Consider the following 21,338-nt stretch of genomic DNA (forward strand, 5'->3'; position numbering starts at 1 on the left):
TTTTATTTTTTTCCTTTCACAGAGAATTAATAAAGTGGACTTGATTTGGAAACAAAGCCCTTGTGTTCACTGCTTCATTTGTACTGTCCTACAGCAAATAGAAAATTGTTAATCACTCCTTTCTCACTTGCATTTTTGGCTTTAATTCATAGGGCACAGTGAGAGCACATTATATTCACACTAGCTGTGTTACCCATCTAAGACAGGTTCAAACCTAAGTAATCAATGTAGACTTCGGCGTAGTCAACATTAGTGTTTACAATGCACCATCAATTGGTTTTTTATTTTGCAATGCATGTAATAAGAAAATGCATTGCAGTTTTCATTCCAACGATTGGTGCAGGTGGTTAAGTCTTTTAAAACATAAACTGTTCTTATTGTTGTGGACCATTTTCCTCCACATTCTACTGAACAGCAACAGACCAAAGGGACTGGCTGGTTAAGTTTTACAAATGTATGCAAATCATGCTGCAGTGACACATTACTTTTGGTTTTAATATTATGGGTGAATTGTGCAGCCAAAATTGAGCATGTCTTGTCATGTCATTTTCTAATCCACTTAATCCAGACCAGGGTCGTGGGACAGGCTGGAGTCTACCCCATATAGCACAGGGCACAAGAAAGAACAAACGAACACACACACACACACACACACACACACACACACACACACACACACACACACACACACACACTTGCACACCAAACACACACTAGGGCAAAATTAGAGACACCGATTCACCTAACCTGCCTGTCTTTGAACTGTGGGAGGAAGCCAGAGCACCCGGAGGAAACCCATTCACATACGGGGAGAACATGCAAACTCCATTAGTCCTCCTTACTGAAGAGGCAGCAGTGCTACCACTCTGCCACAATGCTGCCCTGGATTAGAGATGTTATGTCTCTAAAAATAAATTCAACCAGGTTCTATTTGGAATAAGATCAGGGCGCATTTCAAATGTGCTCTCAGGTACAAACCAAACTTTTTGACATGTCAAAATTAAATTGAAACCATGATTTAAATGGAACTGAATTTGGAAGAATGTTATTTACTGAAGAAATTTTAAGGCATTGAAATTGTCTGGCTAAAACTAAACTTAAAACTGAAATAATATTGCACAATTACATTAATGAACAGTGCAAAAATACTTTGTTTCATTTCTAATTGTTAACTCTGCTTTGGTTTCTCGTTACCTTTTCCAGTGTTTCGTCTGAAGCAAAATTCAACTATTATACCCCAGGCACACAATTTTTAAAATGCAAAACATCACCTTGAACGTCAAGTAAAGCCCAGACTGCCCAGTCTTAACAATCGGTTATTATTTTTTCACTTTGGCAACAGGAACAGAAGCACTGAAAAAGACTTGCCTGTTCTAACATTGGCATGTTGGGCTGCAGCACATATGGATGTTTTTACAATGGATCTTTTAGTCAAACACATCTACTTAAGACATAATTAATTGTATTTGTACCTCTATAAAGAAATAGCAGATCCCTCTGAGTCCATATGTGATGCAGGGTTTGCTTTTTCCAAGCCAGTAATTATCAGATATGCAGACAAAGTCGACGCCTTTGAAAAAGGTGTCCTTGCGGGAAAAGACAAGACTGTCAAGCCCCTCTGAGCCGGATTCCTCCATTCCCTCTAAGCAGAACTTGACATTGATGGGCAGTTCCTTTTTTTAAAAAGCAAACAAATGGAAAACTAAATTATGCTGTCAAGAAAAAAAAATGTAATTCATAACATATGAATAGAAGAAAAATTATACAATTTTAATTTCATCTCTTGTGATGAACACCCTAGTAAAACTCTTCAAACAGGTGACAACAACTGTTAAACACATCTGGAAATAAGAAGGAAAGAAAATGGAGAATGACATCAGTAAAAACTGAAGGCACCACACAGTAAAAAATTCTAGTAGGTGTTCTTGCGGCAGAAACACGCTGTTCAAAGAAGGTACTCAGAGACTTCAGGATGTGGAGGCAGAATGGTACTCTCAATTCAGTGAAATGAGCCCAGAGCATTCGATGAGCCTCAAATTTATTACAATTCTTATCACAAAATATCCCCCCTTCACACCGTTTCCCATCATCTGCTTTACAGGGTTTCTCATGATAATGACCTCAGCTCAGCACCTTTTCTCACAACAATCACCTGGTGTAGCAGACTCTCTCATAACAATATCCTTGCCACTGTGAACTTTCTCATAACAATTTACCCTCCCAGTCCATCTTCTCATAAAAATCCCTTTGGCTCAAAGGACATATTTGCCACCTGGAGGTGAGCATCACCTAAAATACTCTTCCCTAATTCTGAGCTGTTCGAGATTGATGGCATTTGGTTAATCAGTTCTCACCACTACTTTGGACTCAGTAGAAAACAACTGTGAAAACTGGACTTCTCAATTAATAATTCAATTAATGTTTACTTGCTGCACTAGCATTCCTTAAGGCTAACATAATAGTCAGCCGTGCCAGTCAGGTGGCAGCTTGCAACTTCACTGATAAGGGCTAAGCGGCAGGCGGAATGGTGGCTCTGAGGCTAGGGATCTGCACCTGGCAATCGGAAGGTTGCCGGTTTGAATCCCGTAAATGGCAATAGGGACTCTGCTCTGTTTGGGCCCTTGAGCAAGGCCCTTAACCTGCAATTTGCTGAGCGCTTTGAGTAGTGAGGAAAAGCGCTATATAAATGCAAAGAATGATTATTATTATTATTAAGCTGTGGAAAGCCTTGGCATGGTGCATCCTGGCTACTTTCAATAAAAGAAAAGTATAAGCCTTTAACAATTAATTCTTACTTAGCTGATGGCTAATTAGTTTAATACACTCTGCTGTAACTATTTATTATAAATCATAAAGAAGCACTGACATATACAAGGGGGTACCCTTAAATAACAGGAATCTGTACTTGACGCGCAATCTCAACTTAGTTGCAAATTTCGCTGCTAGGTGTAGCACACATACAGTAAATAACAGGAATCTGTACCTGACGCGCAATCTCAACTTAGTTGCAAATTTCGCTGCTAGGTGTAGCACACTTACAGTATTCTGTGGTAGTCTGCCAAGGGGCATTGCTCTGTATTGTTTGTACGCTATTCCATGTCGGTTTTTCTTGGTGCTTATTAAACGTGTTCTGCGATTTTTGTGACGGGTGATCATAAAGAATAGCAAGTCTGCGTTCAATTTTGTTTTTTCTTCAGGAAAATAGCTGCTGAAACTGTAGTGATGCTTGAAACTGCTTTTAAAGAGGAAGCTTATGCAAAACTCAGGTCTACAAGTGGTTTTTGCATTTCAAATGACGGGTAATGTTACTTGAAGACCAACCAAGATCTGGCCGACTTTCCACATTAGGAATGAAGAAAATCTTGAGAAAGTTTACAATGCAATTTACAAAGATCGTCATCAGACTATTGAAGAGATTTCTGAACTGACTTGTGTATCTTGGGAGTTCTTGCCACCTTCCCTACTCACCTCATCTTGCTCTGGGTGACTTTTCCTTGCTCCCACAAATAAAAAAAGAACTCAAAGGAAAGCGTTTTTGTACCGTGGAGGAAGTCAAAGACAAATTGCTGCAGGCCTCGGACAACGTTCCTCTTCAGCAATTCCAAAAATGCTTACACCAGTGGGAAAACCGTTGGGACAAGTGCATTCATTCACATGGAGAGTACTTTGAAGGAGACTAAACTTTCAGTAAGTAGAAATTATTAAAGCATTTTTTTTCCAGTTCTGGTTATTTTTGGGTACCCCCCTCATATACTTAAATGCTTATTTAGCCTAAATTTATACACACTTATATGAGAGCTTGCCTAGTGTTCCCATAATTAAAGGCCTTGAATGTTAGCAGAAGCTTGTTTAATTTGTATCGGTCTGAAGGCCCATCACCTGCATTCCCAAAACAAAAGCTCAGCTCCTTCAACGAACACAATGTCCTTCATTCACAGAAATTCAAAACTAAGCAAGTAAAAAGACAGGCGGGCTGCTCTTTATGCTAAAATCAATTGTGACCTTTATTAATTAACTCCTTCATGGTCTAAGACAATAAATGGCTCCCTGCCCTAATGGAAATTACATTATTGCATAGATTCCACCTTCCATAGTGTGCATGCAAAAGAAGTGATAAAATAAGTCTGAAAGCTTTATCATAAGTATGCATGGAAGGGTGAATATCATAACATGCAATTGAGACAACTGCTCTATTACTTCCATGATAAGAAACACAAATGAGAGAGAGAGCATTTTCCTATTCTTGTTAATTCTATGTGTGTATATATTCAGTCTTCTGCATTAGTAATTGCAACGTATTAAAAATATTATCTCGTTTCAGATAACATCATAAAACGTTCCTTGAAAAGAAGGCTGCACAAATTGTACCTTAACCTAATAGGTAACTTTATCTAAGAGCTGAAGCAGCATTAAAATGCTGTAACATACAATTTTACCTTTCCTGTTTTTTGATAAGCCTCTATGCAGTTAAACCAAGCTAGGACTGGGCCTTTGTCATCTGTTGATCCTCTTCCATACAACTTCCCTAAAATAAATAGAATAAATAAAAATACATTAGTTGACAAAGCAAAACCACACCATATATGACTCGAAATGAAAGTAGTAATTAGCTACATAACTACAGCAAAATAAAATATTTAAAATCACGCACCCAAGTACCGCGCCCTTTTATTGCCATTCATTTATCTATATTTCAAATTTCTCAGAATAATACCAAGTCACACAGTTTTCAAAATTGGCCACAATGCAGAAAACCTCAACAAGGTTGCAAGTGCAACATTTAAACCTTCTGGAAGCTTCATTAATGAACTTGCTCAGGCCCTACAAGTGGCGGCCAACGTCACTGCAGAGACAGTGGCTCAAATCAATGAGAGGGCTGTTACTCTTTAAAATCGTCTCTGGATATTTTGGTGGGAGGTAAAAGGAGCAACTGTGTAGTGATCAGCTGTCCATGTTGCCCTTCACTCCCGATGTTTCTTTATATCGGACATCCCCAGCTGATCACATTGGTCACACAACAAACGACTGAAACAGGACCCTTTTCTTTTCAGGGGAGGACAATTATTACTGGTTAACTGACTGTCTTCTGGTTTGGGGCCGGAAAATGATGCATTATTTTTAAGTCATTTTGATACCTGTTCTGTATTTCCTTCATTTGTAAAAGAACCGTTTTCAGTAATAAGGTGTCTGTCACTGCTCCTTTTGTCCCTTCTGCATCTCCATCCATCCATCTTCCAACCCGCTGAATCCGAACACAGGGTCACGGGGGTCTGCTGGAGCCAATCCCAGCCAACACAGGGCACAAGGCAGGAAACAATCCTGGGCAGGGTGCCAACCCACCGCAGGACACACACAAACACACCCACACACCAAGCACACACTAGGGCCAATTTAGAATCGCCAATCCACCTAACCTGCATGTCTTTGGACTGTGGGAGGAAACCGGAGCGCCCGGAGGAAACCCACGCAGACAAGGGGAGAACATACAAACTCCACGCAGGGAGGACCCGGGAAGTGAACCCGGGTCTCCTAACTGCGAGGCAGAAGCGCTACCACTGCGCCACCGTGCCGCCCCCCTTCTGCATCTGCCATACTTTAAATCGAGGCTGAAATAATTTTATCTTTTCTTCAGAATCTTCCATATTTTGAATCTACAACCTCATATACTGGTTATCCTTTGGATAAAAAGGGGGTAAATATGGAATAGTGTTACCTAATCAAGTATGTGTTATAAAGTATGTGCTTAAACATACCCATAGAGCTGCAAATTGAAAGTCTTGTCAAGAAGCAGTGCATTATGGTGTACAGTAGTTTTCATTTTCAGAGTTCCTAGGAATTTATGCTTTTGTCCACCTGCAAAGTCAATCTGTACTTGCTTACTACACTTATTTACAAGACAAGTTTGTTTTAATTTGTATTGACAGTCAAAGTAGACTTTTTATCATTTTTAAAGCTCGACATTCATCTTTTGCTGTTATTATTTGATGCCTTTTATTAAATTTTATTTAAATGATCTGCCTTTTGATATCTTATACTCTCTTCGGCAGCCTACCATCCTCGAAAACAGATACTGATGATGCAATACACCATCGGCTTGGATTTGCCAGTAGGGCATTCTCAAGACTAAGAAAAAGGGTCTTTGAAAACAGAGTCCTCCAGGCCATGGCAAAAATTTTAGTATATAGAGCTGTAGTACATACCACCCAAAAAAAATGCTTCAGAAATATCCTCAACATTAGCTGAGAGGACAAACATATAAACTCCAGAGTACTAGAAGAGGTCAGTATCCCTACCGTCACTGCCACCATCTCTCAACACCAGCGTAGGACAGGTCATATCTCACTTGTGATCAAACAAGTCCTTTACTCAGCTTCACTTACAGGTGGTTGTGCACAAGGAGGTAAAAAAAAAAAAAAAAGATATGAGGACAATATAAAAAAAATATAAAGTGGCACAAACATCTTCAACAGTTGGTGGTGTCGGCAATCAACAGGGCAATCTAGAAAAAACTTGTTTGTGAGAGTACCGCATGTCAAAATGTCCACTGTGCTGCAGAAATCAAGCTCAGGCTCAAAAAAAAAAAAAAGAAGAGAACTCCTGTCAAAAGACACAACCAGTAACCACCATTTCCCCTTATCCACATCACACAAAAATATATGGGTCTAGAAATGCCCTCTTTACTCACGCTGAGACCCTTAAGAACCAGCACCCATAATGAGGACAGACCACTGATGATGATGATGACTTTCCACATCTCTCTATTATAATAAAAAATCCTGGGGTGAGACGTGACTTTTTAGCCTGGGACGAGACGTGACTTTTTCAAAGAGATACTTTCACATCCCACAAGACGAGACTTTGTGCCAAAAGATTTAACTACGCCCCGCAGCCGGAAATAAAAGACAAAGAGTAGATGACAAAGTAGAACGTCGTAAAGAATTCAAAACCGTTGGCGCGATACACATGCACAGCAGGTTAGAGATAATGAAAGTACTAAAAGTCGAAAGTCTCAAAAAATGATAGTAAAGATCGCATTAGCGCAAACAAACAGAAATTATTACTCGGTGAAATAACGGAACAGCGAAAAGAGATTGAATATATTGTTCAGATTTAAACTTTAAGTTAGAGACTTATAGATTGCCTAATTCGTGTTGCCATCAGGGAAAAGTAGTGTTTCTTCCCAATGAAGAGGCGTATCCGCGAGAATTAAGATTTGTTGTTTGGTGAAATTGAAATCCACATACGCGACCAGCAGAGACGTGAAGTGGCTTGCGCATAGCTCTGGCCAGCGGGGAATAGCAAGTAGAGCGAGCAGGGGGCAAAGCCCCCTAGTGTTCTTAATAAACATCACATTTACAGTGATCCCTCGCTATATCGCGCTTCGCCTTTCGCGGCTTCACTCCATCGCGGATTTTATATGTAAGCATATTTAAATATATATCGTGCATTTTTTGCTGGTTCGCGGATTTCTGCGGACAATGGGTCTTTTAATTTCTGGTACATGCTTCCTCAGTTGGTTTGCCCAGTTGATTTCATACAAGGGACGCTATTGGCAGATGGCGGAGAAGCTACCCAGCTTACTTTTCTCTCTCTCTTGCGCTGACTTTCTCTGATCCTGACGTAGGGGGATTGAGCAGGGGGGCTGTTCACACACCTAGACGATACGAACGCTCGTCTAAAAATGCTTAAAGATTATCTTCACGTTGCTATCTTTTGTGCAGCTGCTTCCTGAAACGACATGCTGCACGGTGCTTCGCATACTTAAAAGCTCGAAGGGCACGTATTGATTTTTGATTGAAAAACAAACTCTGTCTCTCTCTATCTCTCTCTCTGCTCCTGACGGAGGGGGTGTGAGCTGCCGCCTTCAACAGCTTTGTGCCGCGGTGCTTCGCATACTTAAAAGCCAAACAGCCCTATTGATTTGTTTGCTTTTCTCTATCTATGTGACATTCTGTGCTCCTGACGCGCACTCCTTTGAAGAGGAAGATATGTTTGCATTCTTTTAATTGTGAGACAGAACTGTCATCTCTGTCTTGTCATGGAGCACAGTTTAAACTTTTGAAAAAGAGACAAATGTTTGTTTGCAGTGTTTGAATAACGTTCCTGTCTCTCTACAACCTCCTGTGTTTCTGCGCAAATCTGTGACCCAAGCATGACAATATAAAAATAACCATATAAACATATGGTTTCTACTTCGTGGATTTTCTTATTTCGCGGGTGGCTCTGGAACGCAACCCCCGCGATGGAGGAGGGATTACTGTATTTCACAACAGCCCTCTCATGTAAACCATCATACTTATTACCAGGTCAAATTTATAACCACCACATAACATAACTTGCATATCCCTGGGACATGAAAAGCATTGTGAATACCTGGATAAAAAATGGTGAGAACACACAAAAGACCCAGGCCAAGATTTAAAACTTGATTGCTAGAGCTGTAAGGCAGCAACACTAATCTCTAACCATCTTGTTGCAAACTTTCAGAGTCAATATAAAAATGTAAACATAACTGACGATTCTGCAGAATTGTGAACAAATGCTCAAAAAACTCTCTGGACCCTGCCTAGGTCAGATTTGTTTCAACAAGTCACTTAAAGTACTACATTAAGATGTGTCATGGCATTTTAAAAGACTGTCATTTAAGCTGGTATTTTCATAAAGTATACGAGGGGGTACCCAAAAATAATTAGAATCTGTACCTGGCACGCAATCCCGACTTAGTTGCGAATTCTGCCGCTAGGTGTAGCACATTTACAGTATTCTGCAGCAGTCTGCCAAGTGCAGTTGCTCTGTATTATTTGTACGGTATTCTGTGATGTTTTTTTTTTTTGGTGCTTATTAAACGTGTTCTGCGATTTTTGTGATGGGTGATCATAAAGAACAGCGAGTCTGCGTTAAATTTTGTTTTCTTTTAGGGAAAACGGCTGCTGAAACAGCAGTGATGCTTGAAACTGCTTTTAAAGAGGAAGTTTTAAATAAAATCCAGGTGTACTAGTGGTTTTCACATCTCAAACGAGGGGATATGTCACTTGAAGATCAACCAAGATCTGGCCGACTTTCCACAATTAAGAATGATGAAAATCTTGGAACAAGTTCACAATGCAATTTACGGAGATTGTCGTCAGACTATTGAAGAGATTTCTGAATTGACTTGTGTGTCTTGGAGTTATTGCCACCTTCCCTACTCACCTGGGGCCTCATGCATAATGCTGTGCGTAGAATTCACACTATAACATGGCGTACGGACAAAAGCGGAAATGTTTGTATGCACAAAAAATCCAGATGCATAAATCTGTGCAAACGCCAACTTCCACGTTCTTGCGCTCCATAAATCGCAGTCAGCTTGAAAAATAATGCACATACACGCGCCTGCTGTCCCTCCCCAACTCCTCCCAGAATTACACCTCTTTGAATATGCAAATCAATATAAATAGCCCTTAAGCTCAGCCTTCTGTGAAAAGGACAATGGCAAAAGCATGGGGGAAAATAGAAGAAGTTCAGCGAATACCAAGTGGAGGCAAAGAAAAACTTACTATTTGTTGGTTTAAAACAGTGATATAATCAACAAAAGGAAGTTGATCGAGTGACATAGAGTGTCGGAGAAACTCGAAAGTTCAAGTTCACAAAGTCGCACAGTGCCCAAAATAAAAAAGAAGCGGTCAGATATCAAAGTCGCCGTGAAAAGGCGAGTCATAGCCCACCGTCTGAGTGTCATATGAAAGCTTATTAGGGTACAGAGAAAAGAAAAAATAGGGACACAGTGATAAAAATGCTCGAAATGTCAACTTTAATCTCGAAATTTCCACTTTAATCACGTAGTTTATTTTGTCATTAAAGTAGAACATCATAAACTTCTTTAATTCGTTTAATTTACTATTTTCTCAAATATCATCGTAACTAAAGTAGCACGTTAAATGCTTTGTTTTGTATGTGTTCTTCTATGTGCTCTGTGTGTGTGTATCACTAGGTGCTTCTTAAATGGGCTTTCTCTTCCTCCGACAGGACACAATCCTTTACATTCGTGATATTACAGCTCTCCGAATAAATTAAAATACTGAGATGTATACTTGACATAATTTTCATGATGATAGGAATTAAAGCATGTTATTAAACATGGGAACACGGTGGTGCAGTCATAGTGACGAGCTGGTGCCTCGTCCATATATTGTTCCTGCCTCCCGCAAGATGCTTGCTGCTCTGTGCGCGACGTTCAATGAAATAATTTATTGCAGCAGTACTGTCTCTTTCAAATGTACTAAACCCAAATTCCTGTCCTTCCTTTTCTTTCTCCAAGTAACCAATCGCCACACAATCAGCTCTTTTAAGGAACATTGAAATATCAAAACTTTTAAGGAACATTCAAATATCTTCGTAGTACATGTTTAATTATTCTATCCATCTATCTTTCCAGTGTCGCACCAGCCCCAGCAAGAATACAGCGCAAGGTAGGAACAATCAGGGCGCCAGCTCGTTTAATTATTAACAATATAGATTATTTAAATGATGTTAATATTTTATCTGTATAATGTTAAAAACATATTTTGCTGCATTTCATATTAATGATATTGTTATTATATGTAAATACACGCTTTATAAAGTAGCTCAGGTTGTGCAATATTACAACTGTATTGCAAGTTTACAGTGTGGTAATTGTACTTATAAGTACAAACAGTTCTATAAGGAGCACTTGATGGACTGATTGAGTGTGTTTATAGTTCTTGGCATGAACCTGTTTCTGAACCATGAGGTCCGTACATGCGTTTGTCGTATGAGAGCAGTTCAATAGACTGTGCGCATGGCTGAGGCAGCATGTGCTTGAAGCTTTATACCGATAATTCTCTTTCCGATCAGCTGCTCCGAGTGGTGCAGTGAGAGTAATATGGAAAAAGATGATCCGCTGTGACAACCTCTAACGGGAGCAGCTGAAAGTAGAGGTGCAGTGAAAGTAACAACACTAAAGCAGCTATGGTATTTGGAATAGTTTGGCCATTCTGTGGACCATTATATTGTTACATTATAATTACAATCAGATGCCTTAAACTAATAAACAATATGCGGTTAATTTCTGTGCATATGATAAAGCCGCGTTAGGGATGTGGATCTAAAAAGAAAGGGAAACCACACTGGAGCAAGAGCACTGCTGGGTACTGCAAGTTTGCAAAACCAAGCAGAGAACTTGCATACGCCAGGGTTTGAGCTACCGTGAAAATGTGTGTGGCTTGATGCCAAGTTTAGGTTTTATACATTGCGATTTGAGCGTGGAAACAGGAGTACACAACATTTTGTGCGTACACATCGTTTATGCATGAGGCCCCTGATCTTTGCTCCTTGCGTCTTTTTCTTGTTCCCACATATGAAAAAAGAACTCAAAGGAAAGTATTTTTGTACTGTGGAGGAAGTCAAAGAAAAATTGCTGCAGGCCTTGGACAATGTTTTCTTCAGCAATTCCAAAAAGGTTTCCGACAGTGGGAAAACCGTTGGGACAAGTGCATTCATTCACATGGAGAGTACTTTGAAGGAGACTAAAGTTTCAGTAAGTAAAAATTATTAAAACAACTGTTTTTTTTTTTGAATTCCAGTTATTTTTGGGTGCCCCCTCGTACTTCTAATGAATTTAACCTTATGAAACCACAGTTACAAGAGTTGTATAATTGTACAATAAAGTACATTTAAACGCTATGTTGGGGGTAATAATGGGCCTGTGTGCTTAACAGTAGAATAGTCGATAGCATCTGTATTTGTAAATAATAAAGAGCTTGCCATAAAACACGTTTTTTTTTTTGGAAACATTCCTGCCCGTGCTCACATTATCAAGTCAAGTCTGCCAATCAAAGAAATATAGACAGTGCTTTAGAGCAAACATGTTCTAGCCTGTTCATATTCCCAAGCAACACCAAGAGGACACCGACAATTCATCATCATAACTTTTACTTAACTTGTTGACTCATTCAGCCCTAAGAAGCAGCTGAAAGTTGCAGAGTCCTGCTTAGTGTTGCAATCCAAGTCACAAGATTATGAATGGTAAAAACAGATTTCTCATTTTCTGATTACATTTTGTGGATTCAGTATTTTTTAAACTTTAACAGTATATATACCTTCTGGAAAGCTTTAATTAACTGTGCATAAAATATTTTTAATGATTAAAAGTAAAGAATATTGTTAAATGCATAGATAAGTATGGTTTCTTCTGGATATTTACAGATGTTCCTTGTTGAATTGTGGAACAAGGGACTGTAAAAGCATACACTGATAAGAACTAGAAAAGTGTCTCTAACAAAACATTAAAAGTATCATTTTACAAATTTCCTTGAATTCTTTTTTTTATTTTTCTGCACCATCTTAATATAGTGATGGCACAAACCTTAAAACATACAAATCCATCAGATTTTCCTTCCCTCTAAACAGTACCTTTAAAAGACCGGCTTTACCAGAACTTTAGCCGTTAGCCTGATGTGTATCTGTCTTATTGACAAAAGGGCAAACATTAGCAGATAAAATAAACATAAAAGTGCCTTGAACTCAGATAAGAAGTGGACTGTGAACACCAGTCTGAAAAAGTATTTTGGTTGCTTCCCAAGACTAAGATCGCCTAGGCAATGATTATCTTTAAGTGCAGTTAAAGGATCAGTGGAGCTAAACTCCATCCACTACTTGACTCAGCTAGAAAGACGTAATAATACAACTCAAAAGTAAAAGCATGTGTACAAATGAGGGCACAAAAGTGTATGTCTAAGATTTTTATTTTTGTATTTTGAAGAACAGACAAGGAAAAGGTGAGATAAAAAACAAAGATATAGTGAAAAGTTGGGCCTTTTATCTCTGATACCATATTTATTAGTAACACCCTGTGTGAAGTTTGTATGTTCTCCCTGTGTCTGCATGGGTTTCCTAACCATCCAAAGACATGCAGGTTAGGTGAACTGGAGATTGTAAATTGGCCTTGGTGGGTGTGTGTGTGTGTGTGTGTTCGCCCTGTGGTGGGCTGGTGCCATGTCCAGGGTTTGTTCCTTGCATTGCACCCTATCATCTCCAGTAGAGCCCCATAACCCTGTTCAGGACTAAGCGGGTTAGAAAATGACTGACTTTCAAAAATGTAAATATTACCGAAAATAAACAAAAAAGCTGCTGCTTGGTGATAGTTTAATTTCTGAGAGTAACATTTACCAGAATCAAGTAAAGACATGCTAACTATTGACAGCATTCATTATGAATGCAGGTTATGTATGATTTCTTAAACTGCATACATTATAAAGCACGCTTCCGGTAGATAATCTGGAGCAGTGCATATAAAAACATAGCTGAAAAAGTTATATAAACTAACCAAGTCGAAAACACAGTGCTTTGACCTTTAAGAAAAATTTTTAAAAATGCATTAGGAATTCATCTCTCGTTCTAAACAAAAGAATGTTGCAAAGCACGCATTCATCCATCCATTTTCCACACACATGTATTTCATTACAGGGGTCTGTGGAACTGGAATCTATTCCAGAAGCAATGATTGCAAAACAGGAATCAACCTCAGATGAAACTCCAGTCTACAGCCGGGCATTTTAAGGCACAGACATACATGAGGCCAACTTAGAGTGCATGGATTAAAACAACACAGAAATATAAAGAATGTACAACCTCACTCAGGCTGTAGCAGAGCAAACATTTACAGTACATGCAAACCCCTGAACTATAAAGCAGGTGGCCTGTCCAGGAACTGAGCCCGTCTTGTGACCACCGGGAAGGCTATAGCTTCCTGGTGAAACTGCTCAGGATGAGCAGGTATGAAAATTAATGAATGGATGGAAACACCATGTCTCCTTTCTCCAAACTACTGCAATTTCACTGAAATCTTAAACACTTAGCTCACTTCTCTTGATTACAATAAGATGTACTCGTGTGCTACTTCTGAAACATTTAAAAGAATGTGTTTCATTATTAACAGCCTAAACACACTCTAGATATTTACTGATAACCTCTTTTGAAATTATATTTACAGTTGCTATTCATAAATTCTTCAGGAACTGCCTAATATCACGTGTCTGAATAACTTTGTTAAAGTACATTAAGTCATTCCCAGTTCCACTTAAGTCAATTCTGTCTCACAGGAGACCAGAGCCTGTCCTTACACACTGGGTAAACAGCCCTGGACAGGGCAGCTGTTCTTTGTAGGGCCCACTCACACATGCCAGTTAACCTAACCTGAATGTCTGGGGTAATGTGGAAGGAAGACCACAATACCCAGAGGAAAGCTGACACGAATATAAGGCAAGAACATGATGCAGTCTCCACACAGACAACATCCGAGCATGGGACTTGAACACAGGGTGCTGGATTTGTGAATTACTAGCAGTTCCAAGACAGCCCAATAAAACAGACTTTCCAACTTCTTATATTTACCTGGATGAAATATGAAACCCTGCAAAAGCTCAATCTAGTTTCATTCCTCATTATAAGATTCCATTTGACCAGCATCTGAAATCTTTAAAATCACGTCTGTCACACTTTACACTGTTTTTTATCTAATTTTGAAACACACTTAAATTCTTCTTGTGGTACTTTCTAAACTAGGCTTGCCCCCCAAAAAATTTTTTAAAAAATCAAGTGTATCAAGGGATGTTCTCTCCTACTTACATGAGGCAAGGACTTGATAAGTACTGCATATTAACACAACATCTCATTTTTGCTTACCATCTCTTTCCACCAAAGTGAAAGGCTCAGAATCCCAACCATCATCAATGCTGGCTGGCTGCACATCCAAATGGCCATAGATGCATACGGTCTTCTTCTTAGGATCAGAACCAAGCTGACCAAGGATTATAGGTGGTAGAGGAATCTCTGTGCCATCAGGGAGCTACATAAATAGATATAAATACATTTTTTTACACATTGTTTTTTTTTCTTTAATTTGAACATCTCTCTATCAATCTATCTGCTTCTCCAAATCATTATCAGCAATAGTGGACAATGTTGCTAATGTGATTCTGAGGACATCTCGTAAGTAATTCCAGGATGGGTTTTAAAACCTGCTCCCTGCCAGAAGGAAAGTGAAACTAAATTCTAGAAGACAAGAAGGGACAAAGTCTCACCTGGCTGGTAGGAATAGTAATTAAGAGTTATGAAGAAAGTGAGGGTTGATATGTGGTGTCTGTTAGTCACTAAATCCAGGCAGTTAAAGGTTTACTTAATGACAACCTGGACCAGTAATAAAGAAAGACTTTGTTTAGCATTTACTTTTTGACATTTTGCTTTTCTCTTTACGTTCGTCCCTTGAGTTTTGATATATCATCAATATTACTGACTCTCTTTAATACTTTGGTAACTTGCTCGGTGTACACATTACGTGGTACTCTGTTAGGACAACATTAAAAAGAATGTTTAACATTTTGGCAGCAATTCCTTTGACATGCACTGTATTAACCAATCAAATCACAGACAAAATTCACCTATTTTTGTTAACAATGAAATCTACATGCCACATTGATGTGTTTAAAAATGAAATTTTTAGTCCACATGAAATGCCTAATATACTGTTTAATGTCATATGAAATATGTACAATATATAGCAGAAATAGTGTAATCCTTTTAAATTTTACTTCAAAAAGTAAAAAAGCACAAGAATGGGGCTTTGTTATCTAACAAAATGAAATACACAAAACAAAATCTTATAAATTAGATTTGAGAAAAAAAATGTGCCAAATTAGATTCTTATGTGTTTACTCATTATTTGCCAATAAAAGAGAATGAATTTTCAGCTTTTCTCTGCAATGAAAATAGCTGTTTATCAAATAAGCCTAAAAATATGATGCAAGCAGATTTGATACAAATTTATTTTTGCAATTATATTTGAAGAAAAGAAAGATATTTTATTTACAGATAGTTTACATTCAACATTCTTGGCCCACTTTCACATATAAGGCCAGCATGCTATACAAGAATTACTGAAACTGGATTAACACCAATACCAATTACTAGACACCTGAATTTCCCTGAGGGGATGAATAAAGTATCTATCTATCTAATATAGTATAAACATAAAACATATTGGTGAAAAATATACAGAAAAAAGTTTTGACATAATGCAATATATTTAAACTATATAAGCAGAGAGTTTTTCCAAGAATTCCAGCTATCCATCTTGGCGTATGCTGTCACCCAAGACATCATTACTTGCTGAAATCCCCAGCATGACAATAAATTTTAACATTCCTTGTCAAATGGCACCAAAATATTTTGTATTTTCTTATTTTCTGTTTCAATTTCAGATATTCTCTTTGCTTGAAAAAGACTGAATCCAATAAAAGCCTAATACATTTGCAAATTTCATTAAATGCACACATTTTGTGCCACCTGTGTTCGATGTCTCAGTGTTTCCGTTACCTGTTGCATCCCAATATCGACAAGCTCCACTGTACCACCAAGTCGTTCGACCTCCTTTGCAGCAATCTGCATCATCCGTTTGATTTCACCCCTCTTCTCTGGCCAAGCAGACACACTCTGTACTGCAACCCATTCTGCAAGCCGCTAAAGAAAAGTGAAATATAAACATTGGCCATTCACAGGTGGGAAACACTATACTTTAAAATTTAGATTATACAGTAGATGCATTAGACTATCCACCTTTAGTTTAGATTATTAAGCAAACTTATCAGACAGTTTCATGTGTTTTAGGACTTCTATGTGCTCTAGAAGTTTTTGCAATAATCAGAGACAACAAAATCAGTTAAATTAATTGGCTGCCTTCAATAGGCTACTAAACAAAAAGATAAATGCAACGCAGTAGATTGAAAATATAAAAAGTGGCCTTTTTTATTCTATCATCCTCATATGGATTAAGAGTTAAATTGTCTATTAAGAACATTCTAACACTCAACTCTTTCATTTTCCATGTCCTTTAAGGCCATATCACATTAGATGATTTCTCAGCCGTAGCCTTCATTTTTACGTAAGCTTAGCAAGTTGGAGCCAGTTGCCGGTGAATGAATGTCATTGTGTAATGTGACATACGACTTACAGCGACTTACTCCAACAAGTACGCCACTCACCCCAACAACATCAAACAGGCTTGAATTTGTCTTTAGTCGCTGGGATGGGTTCTGTGTGGGCATGACAGCTGATAACCACGAAGTGTCATACGAAGGTTTAACAGGTACGGTGAGTACAGCCACAACCTCTGTCATTTTTTTCTTTTTCTCCGTCATTCTGTCGTGGTATGTGAAACATGAGACATCAGACAGGCAAGCCTCTCTTCTATTTATGAGGTCCAAAATACACACGTGCCTTATTCCTCATTGCTGCATTATATGCATTGTACTTCCAGATTAGCATTCATTGATTGTCAGCTCTCATGCACAAATAATCCACCTCTACAACTGAAGGCAAAAATCAAACCTGTTAGATTTTATCAGAGCGAGTCGTGAACAATTGGGAGTGAGTCGCTGGGTATGTCACATTACCCTACTGCCTTAAAGGGAATGTGACGCCAAATGCATCTGACTTGCTAAAACTGTGAAAATGAAAATCGCTGGAAAAGATGTCTGATGTGACATGGCCTTAAACTGGTCTATGTTATTTGTGTGTAAGTCTGCTCTGCGATGGGCTGACCTTGCACTTGATGCTGCCACGGCTGCACCTCCAACAACCCTAAGACTGTATTAAGCTGTTCTGAAAATGGACGGATGATTTCTTCTGTAACCATGACAAAAAAATGAAGATATGCGATAAGGAAGAATCAGAACTTTTGTATTTGAATCTATTGGCTAGAGACCTTTTTAAATTTTGTTTCACCCTAATTCAAAAACAAATTAGTTATACTAGTCTCATATTGTCTAGCTGTTTCAGTAAAAAAAAATAAATCCATATTTTAAAAAAAAAAAAAAATTCATACAGATTTCACTTATTTGAATTCCCACCCAAATTAAATATTGTTGAGATCATAATGGATCTTTATTCTCAACGGCATAATTTTCTATGTGTAGCTGTCTGAGGAGGTACAAGGTTTTAAGTACATTTATTAGTATTTACTGGCAAGAATCCCTGGACCCTCGCCATCGTACGCGGTGAACACACACATAAACTAGTGCTAATTCAGCATCGCCAATCCCCCCCCTAGGGGAGGAACATGGACCTGGGAAGAGCATGTCAGCTCCAAACAGAGGGGACCTGGGATGTGAACCTCTGGCTTTCTTGTTGTGAGGAGGCACTGTGCCACCATGCCACCCCATTTATAGATATAACTTTAAGAAAAGAAGTAATGCAATGAATCTTGCAGGAAGTTCTGCAGTTAAAAAGCAAACACAATTATGTTGGCATACCGAGTTAAAAAAGAAAAACAAACTAAATAGAAAGGCAAAGTTGACTAAACACTCAAGCAAACGTAAACTCTGATGAATAAAACCGAAAGCCCACTGATTGTGTGATGAGTCAGTTGCCCTATTCTGCTAAGTATGCAAAAACTCAGGTAATGTGGTTTTTATTTCTTCACACTTTGAGCTTTAAAGCCACAGAGAGTTGCTGCAGTTTTGACATATAGTAGCCCACTGTACACATTATTACAATAGGTACTGTATACATTTCATGTTTAAGCATAAAAAAATAATGTGGGTTTCCTTTTAAAGAAAACAAAGTAGCTCATATTTAACAAGACCAGATGACAGGTTAAGAACTTCATTTTTACCTATTTTCAATATTAATAATTGCCCTCAGGAAATACTGATACAATGCTTTAAAAATAGTTTTACAAGATATCTAACAGTATTATAATTTGCCTCAACAAAGACACCTGCGTAATATTTAAAGTCACTGATAAATAAAAACGTTTTACAGTACCTCCACATATACGTCTTGATGTTCATCGATATACTTGAAAAGGGTTGAAAGGGCAGACATTGTTCCTCTTGTTATGCTGCTGGACAGAAACCTGGAAGAAAAAGCAGGAGAGAAGATTGGTTTTCAAGCGCCTGCAATGGTGTGTGGAGAAGCTTAGATATTCTTCCTCTTAAAGGATCCAGACTAAGCTTGTCTACCCAGACTCCACCCATACACAAAGAAGGGCTGCTGACACATTAAAAAAAAAAAAAAAAAAAAAAAATCAGTGGCCTAAGGTTAAACTGTAACTGTACAACAATGCTCTGACACTCACAGAATGACTAAACAATCTGGACAAAAGAGGTGTGAACTGCAGTCCAAAGAACCACATTACATTAAGCCCTTGGTTCAAATCAAAACCTTCAACATTAAGACCAGTGTTCTGTTCTGGTAAGCTGCATTTTATACTGCTTTTCCATTCTGTCCTTTGAAAGTGGTTTCTTTGAGTAAACAATGAAACAATAACATGAACTTTAAAGTAACTTACACATTGACTGACCCTTCTCATACGGTGTAAAATAAAAACAAAATGATCCCAATTATGCTGCCTCGTGCACTGAGTGTCCCGGGTTTGAATTCTACGATTCTGCACCCAAGTTGGTTGTATGGAGTATTCACACTCTTAGTTCTCCTTTCACATCTGAAAAAGATTTGCAAGCTCGATTGATGGACAATTCCAAATCTGTCCCACTGTGTATGAGTGGGTCTTGGCTGCTAGGACATGCTCTGTCCAGTTACATGTATTGTATAAATTGCGTTAAAGTATATAATGTTACGTTACATATGATTCCATTTCCCATGGAATTAAATTTATGCTAAGGGTTACTTTACTTTTTAAATGATGGAATTCCTACAGCTGCTCATCTGACTTTTGGGTATTTTCTTAAATAGCTGGGGTACTTGATTCCGCAGTGGCTGCAGGTTTTTGCTTTAACCATATGTTTAATTAGAACCCATTCATTTACTACTAAAGCCAAATTTTTTGCAAGTTTACTTTTTGTTAACTTGATTGTTGCGATTTAGAACCCTTAATTGCCTATTTTAGTTGTACACAGCTGCATTAAAGTTGTAATTGTTGCCCATTTTCTTAAGGAGCCATCAGTAAATGACAAAGGAACCGCCAGCTCTCCAGCTAACATGCTTCTATGTTAACCTGTGTACATGCATCGTGATGTATCTGTATTAATATAATGTTTTGAAATAAATGAGAGCCAAAGGAAGGACCAAGAGGAAGAGATCTGTTCCGGACCACCAAACATTTCGATAATATTCTCAGAAAACAAAAAATCCACAAAGTGACAAATATTTGTCTTGGAAGAATGAAAGCACTAACAAATAAATTAAATACCAAGTTTCATTATCTGCTAGGCTTGGCTTCTAATTGCAAAAGCTGGTTAGAATAAAAACCTGCACTCACTAGTGTGGACCTCCAAGACCAAAGTGAAATATCCCTGCTACAAAGGAATAAACTATTTTGTTTTAATTAAAACTCTTACATTGATTACTCTTACAATGCCCTCAAGTGCTGACTCAATGCTGTGCCTTCTGGGTCTGTTTTGACCAAATTCTGACTCCCTTTTTTTTTTTACGTACCTTGGATATCAGATTTGTCATCCTAAACTTATTTCATATTGCTTGAACATCTTAACCTGTACTAGTGATGATGTTAAGTTTCAGAACTGATGACATTTAGGATTTTTTTTATATGATGTGTTCAAACAGCACCCTAAATGGGGACTACAATCCACTAAAATGGAGAATATAATTCATTTTAGATAGATAGATAGATAGATAGATAGATAGATAGATAGATAGATAGATAGATAGATAGATAGATAGATAGATAGATAGATAGATAGATAGATAGATAGAGTCTATCTATCTATCTATCTAATTTTAGTATAGTTGGCAGGATAACAGATGGATACTAATTTTAGTATAGTTGGCAGGATAACTGACAGACAGACAGACAGACAGACAGATAGATATTTGGCCCAATGGGAATTTTAGCTTTTACAGAAACTCAAAAAATATGCAAATATGGCGGTTCAAAATTAACCCGAAGGACATGTCAGTGTTAAAAAGGTGTATAAGCTATATCAAAATGTAACATTTCCACACCTTTTGCTTTTTTGTAAAGTTAGGGCACTTTATTTGAAACTTTTAACATCTCAGATGAAAAGATGGCATATACTGTATATACTCACGGATGAGTCGGGGCTTGATTTTACTGTATAATTTCTGGTATTTTATAATGTCGGTCATATAAGTCGAATGTGGAAAACTCACGCTGTTGGTCCAAGAGATTATATGCTAACAACCACCTGAGAGAGTAACCACGGAGCACATGGCCTTTTTTCTATATGGGTGCAGCAATGCGCTGTATCAGCATGTGCTCCTAACCTCATTCTCTCTGTCTCTCAATTGTGCCCACGTGACCACACGGTAATACCCGAACTATTCCGAAGCAATGTTTGCAC

The 21,338-nt window shown here is 38.2% G+C and overlaps 1 protein-coding gene across 1 annotated transcript in view; it reads right to left on the reverse strand.

Annotated features, from left to right (window-relative positions):
* The window catches only part of cndp2 (carnosine dipeptidase 2), a 46,484-nt gene that overhangs the window by 18,917 nt on the left and 6,229 nt on the right, over positions 1 to 21,338 (reverse strand). The window contains exons 2-6 of the mRNA XM_028817217.2: positions 18,820 to 18,910; positions 16,372 to 16,515; positions 14,683 to 14,845; positions 4,437 to 4,525; positions 1,473 to 1,673 (exon numbers count right to left, since the gene is read on the reverse strand). Of these exons, the coding sequence (XP_028673050.1) occupies positions 1,473 to 1,673; positions 4,437 to 4,525; positions 14,683 to 14,845; positions 16,372 to 16,515; positions 18,820 to 18,910 (688 nt within the window). The remainder of the gene's footprint in view (positions 1 to 1,472; positions 1,674 to 4,436; positions 4,526 to 14,682; positions 14,846 to 16,371; positions 16,516 to 18,819; positions 18,911 to 21,338) is intronic.

This window comes from Erpetoichthys calabaricus, chromosome 13 (assembly GCF_900747795.2).
Source record: "Erpetoichthys calabaricus chromosome 13, fErpCal1.3, whole genome shotgun sequence".
NCBI lineage: Eukaryota > Metazoa > Chordata > Cladistia > Polypteriformes > Polypteridae > Erpetoichthys > Erpetoichthys calabaricus.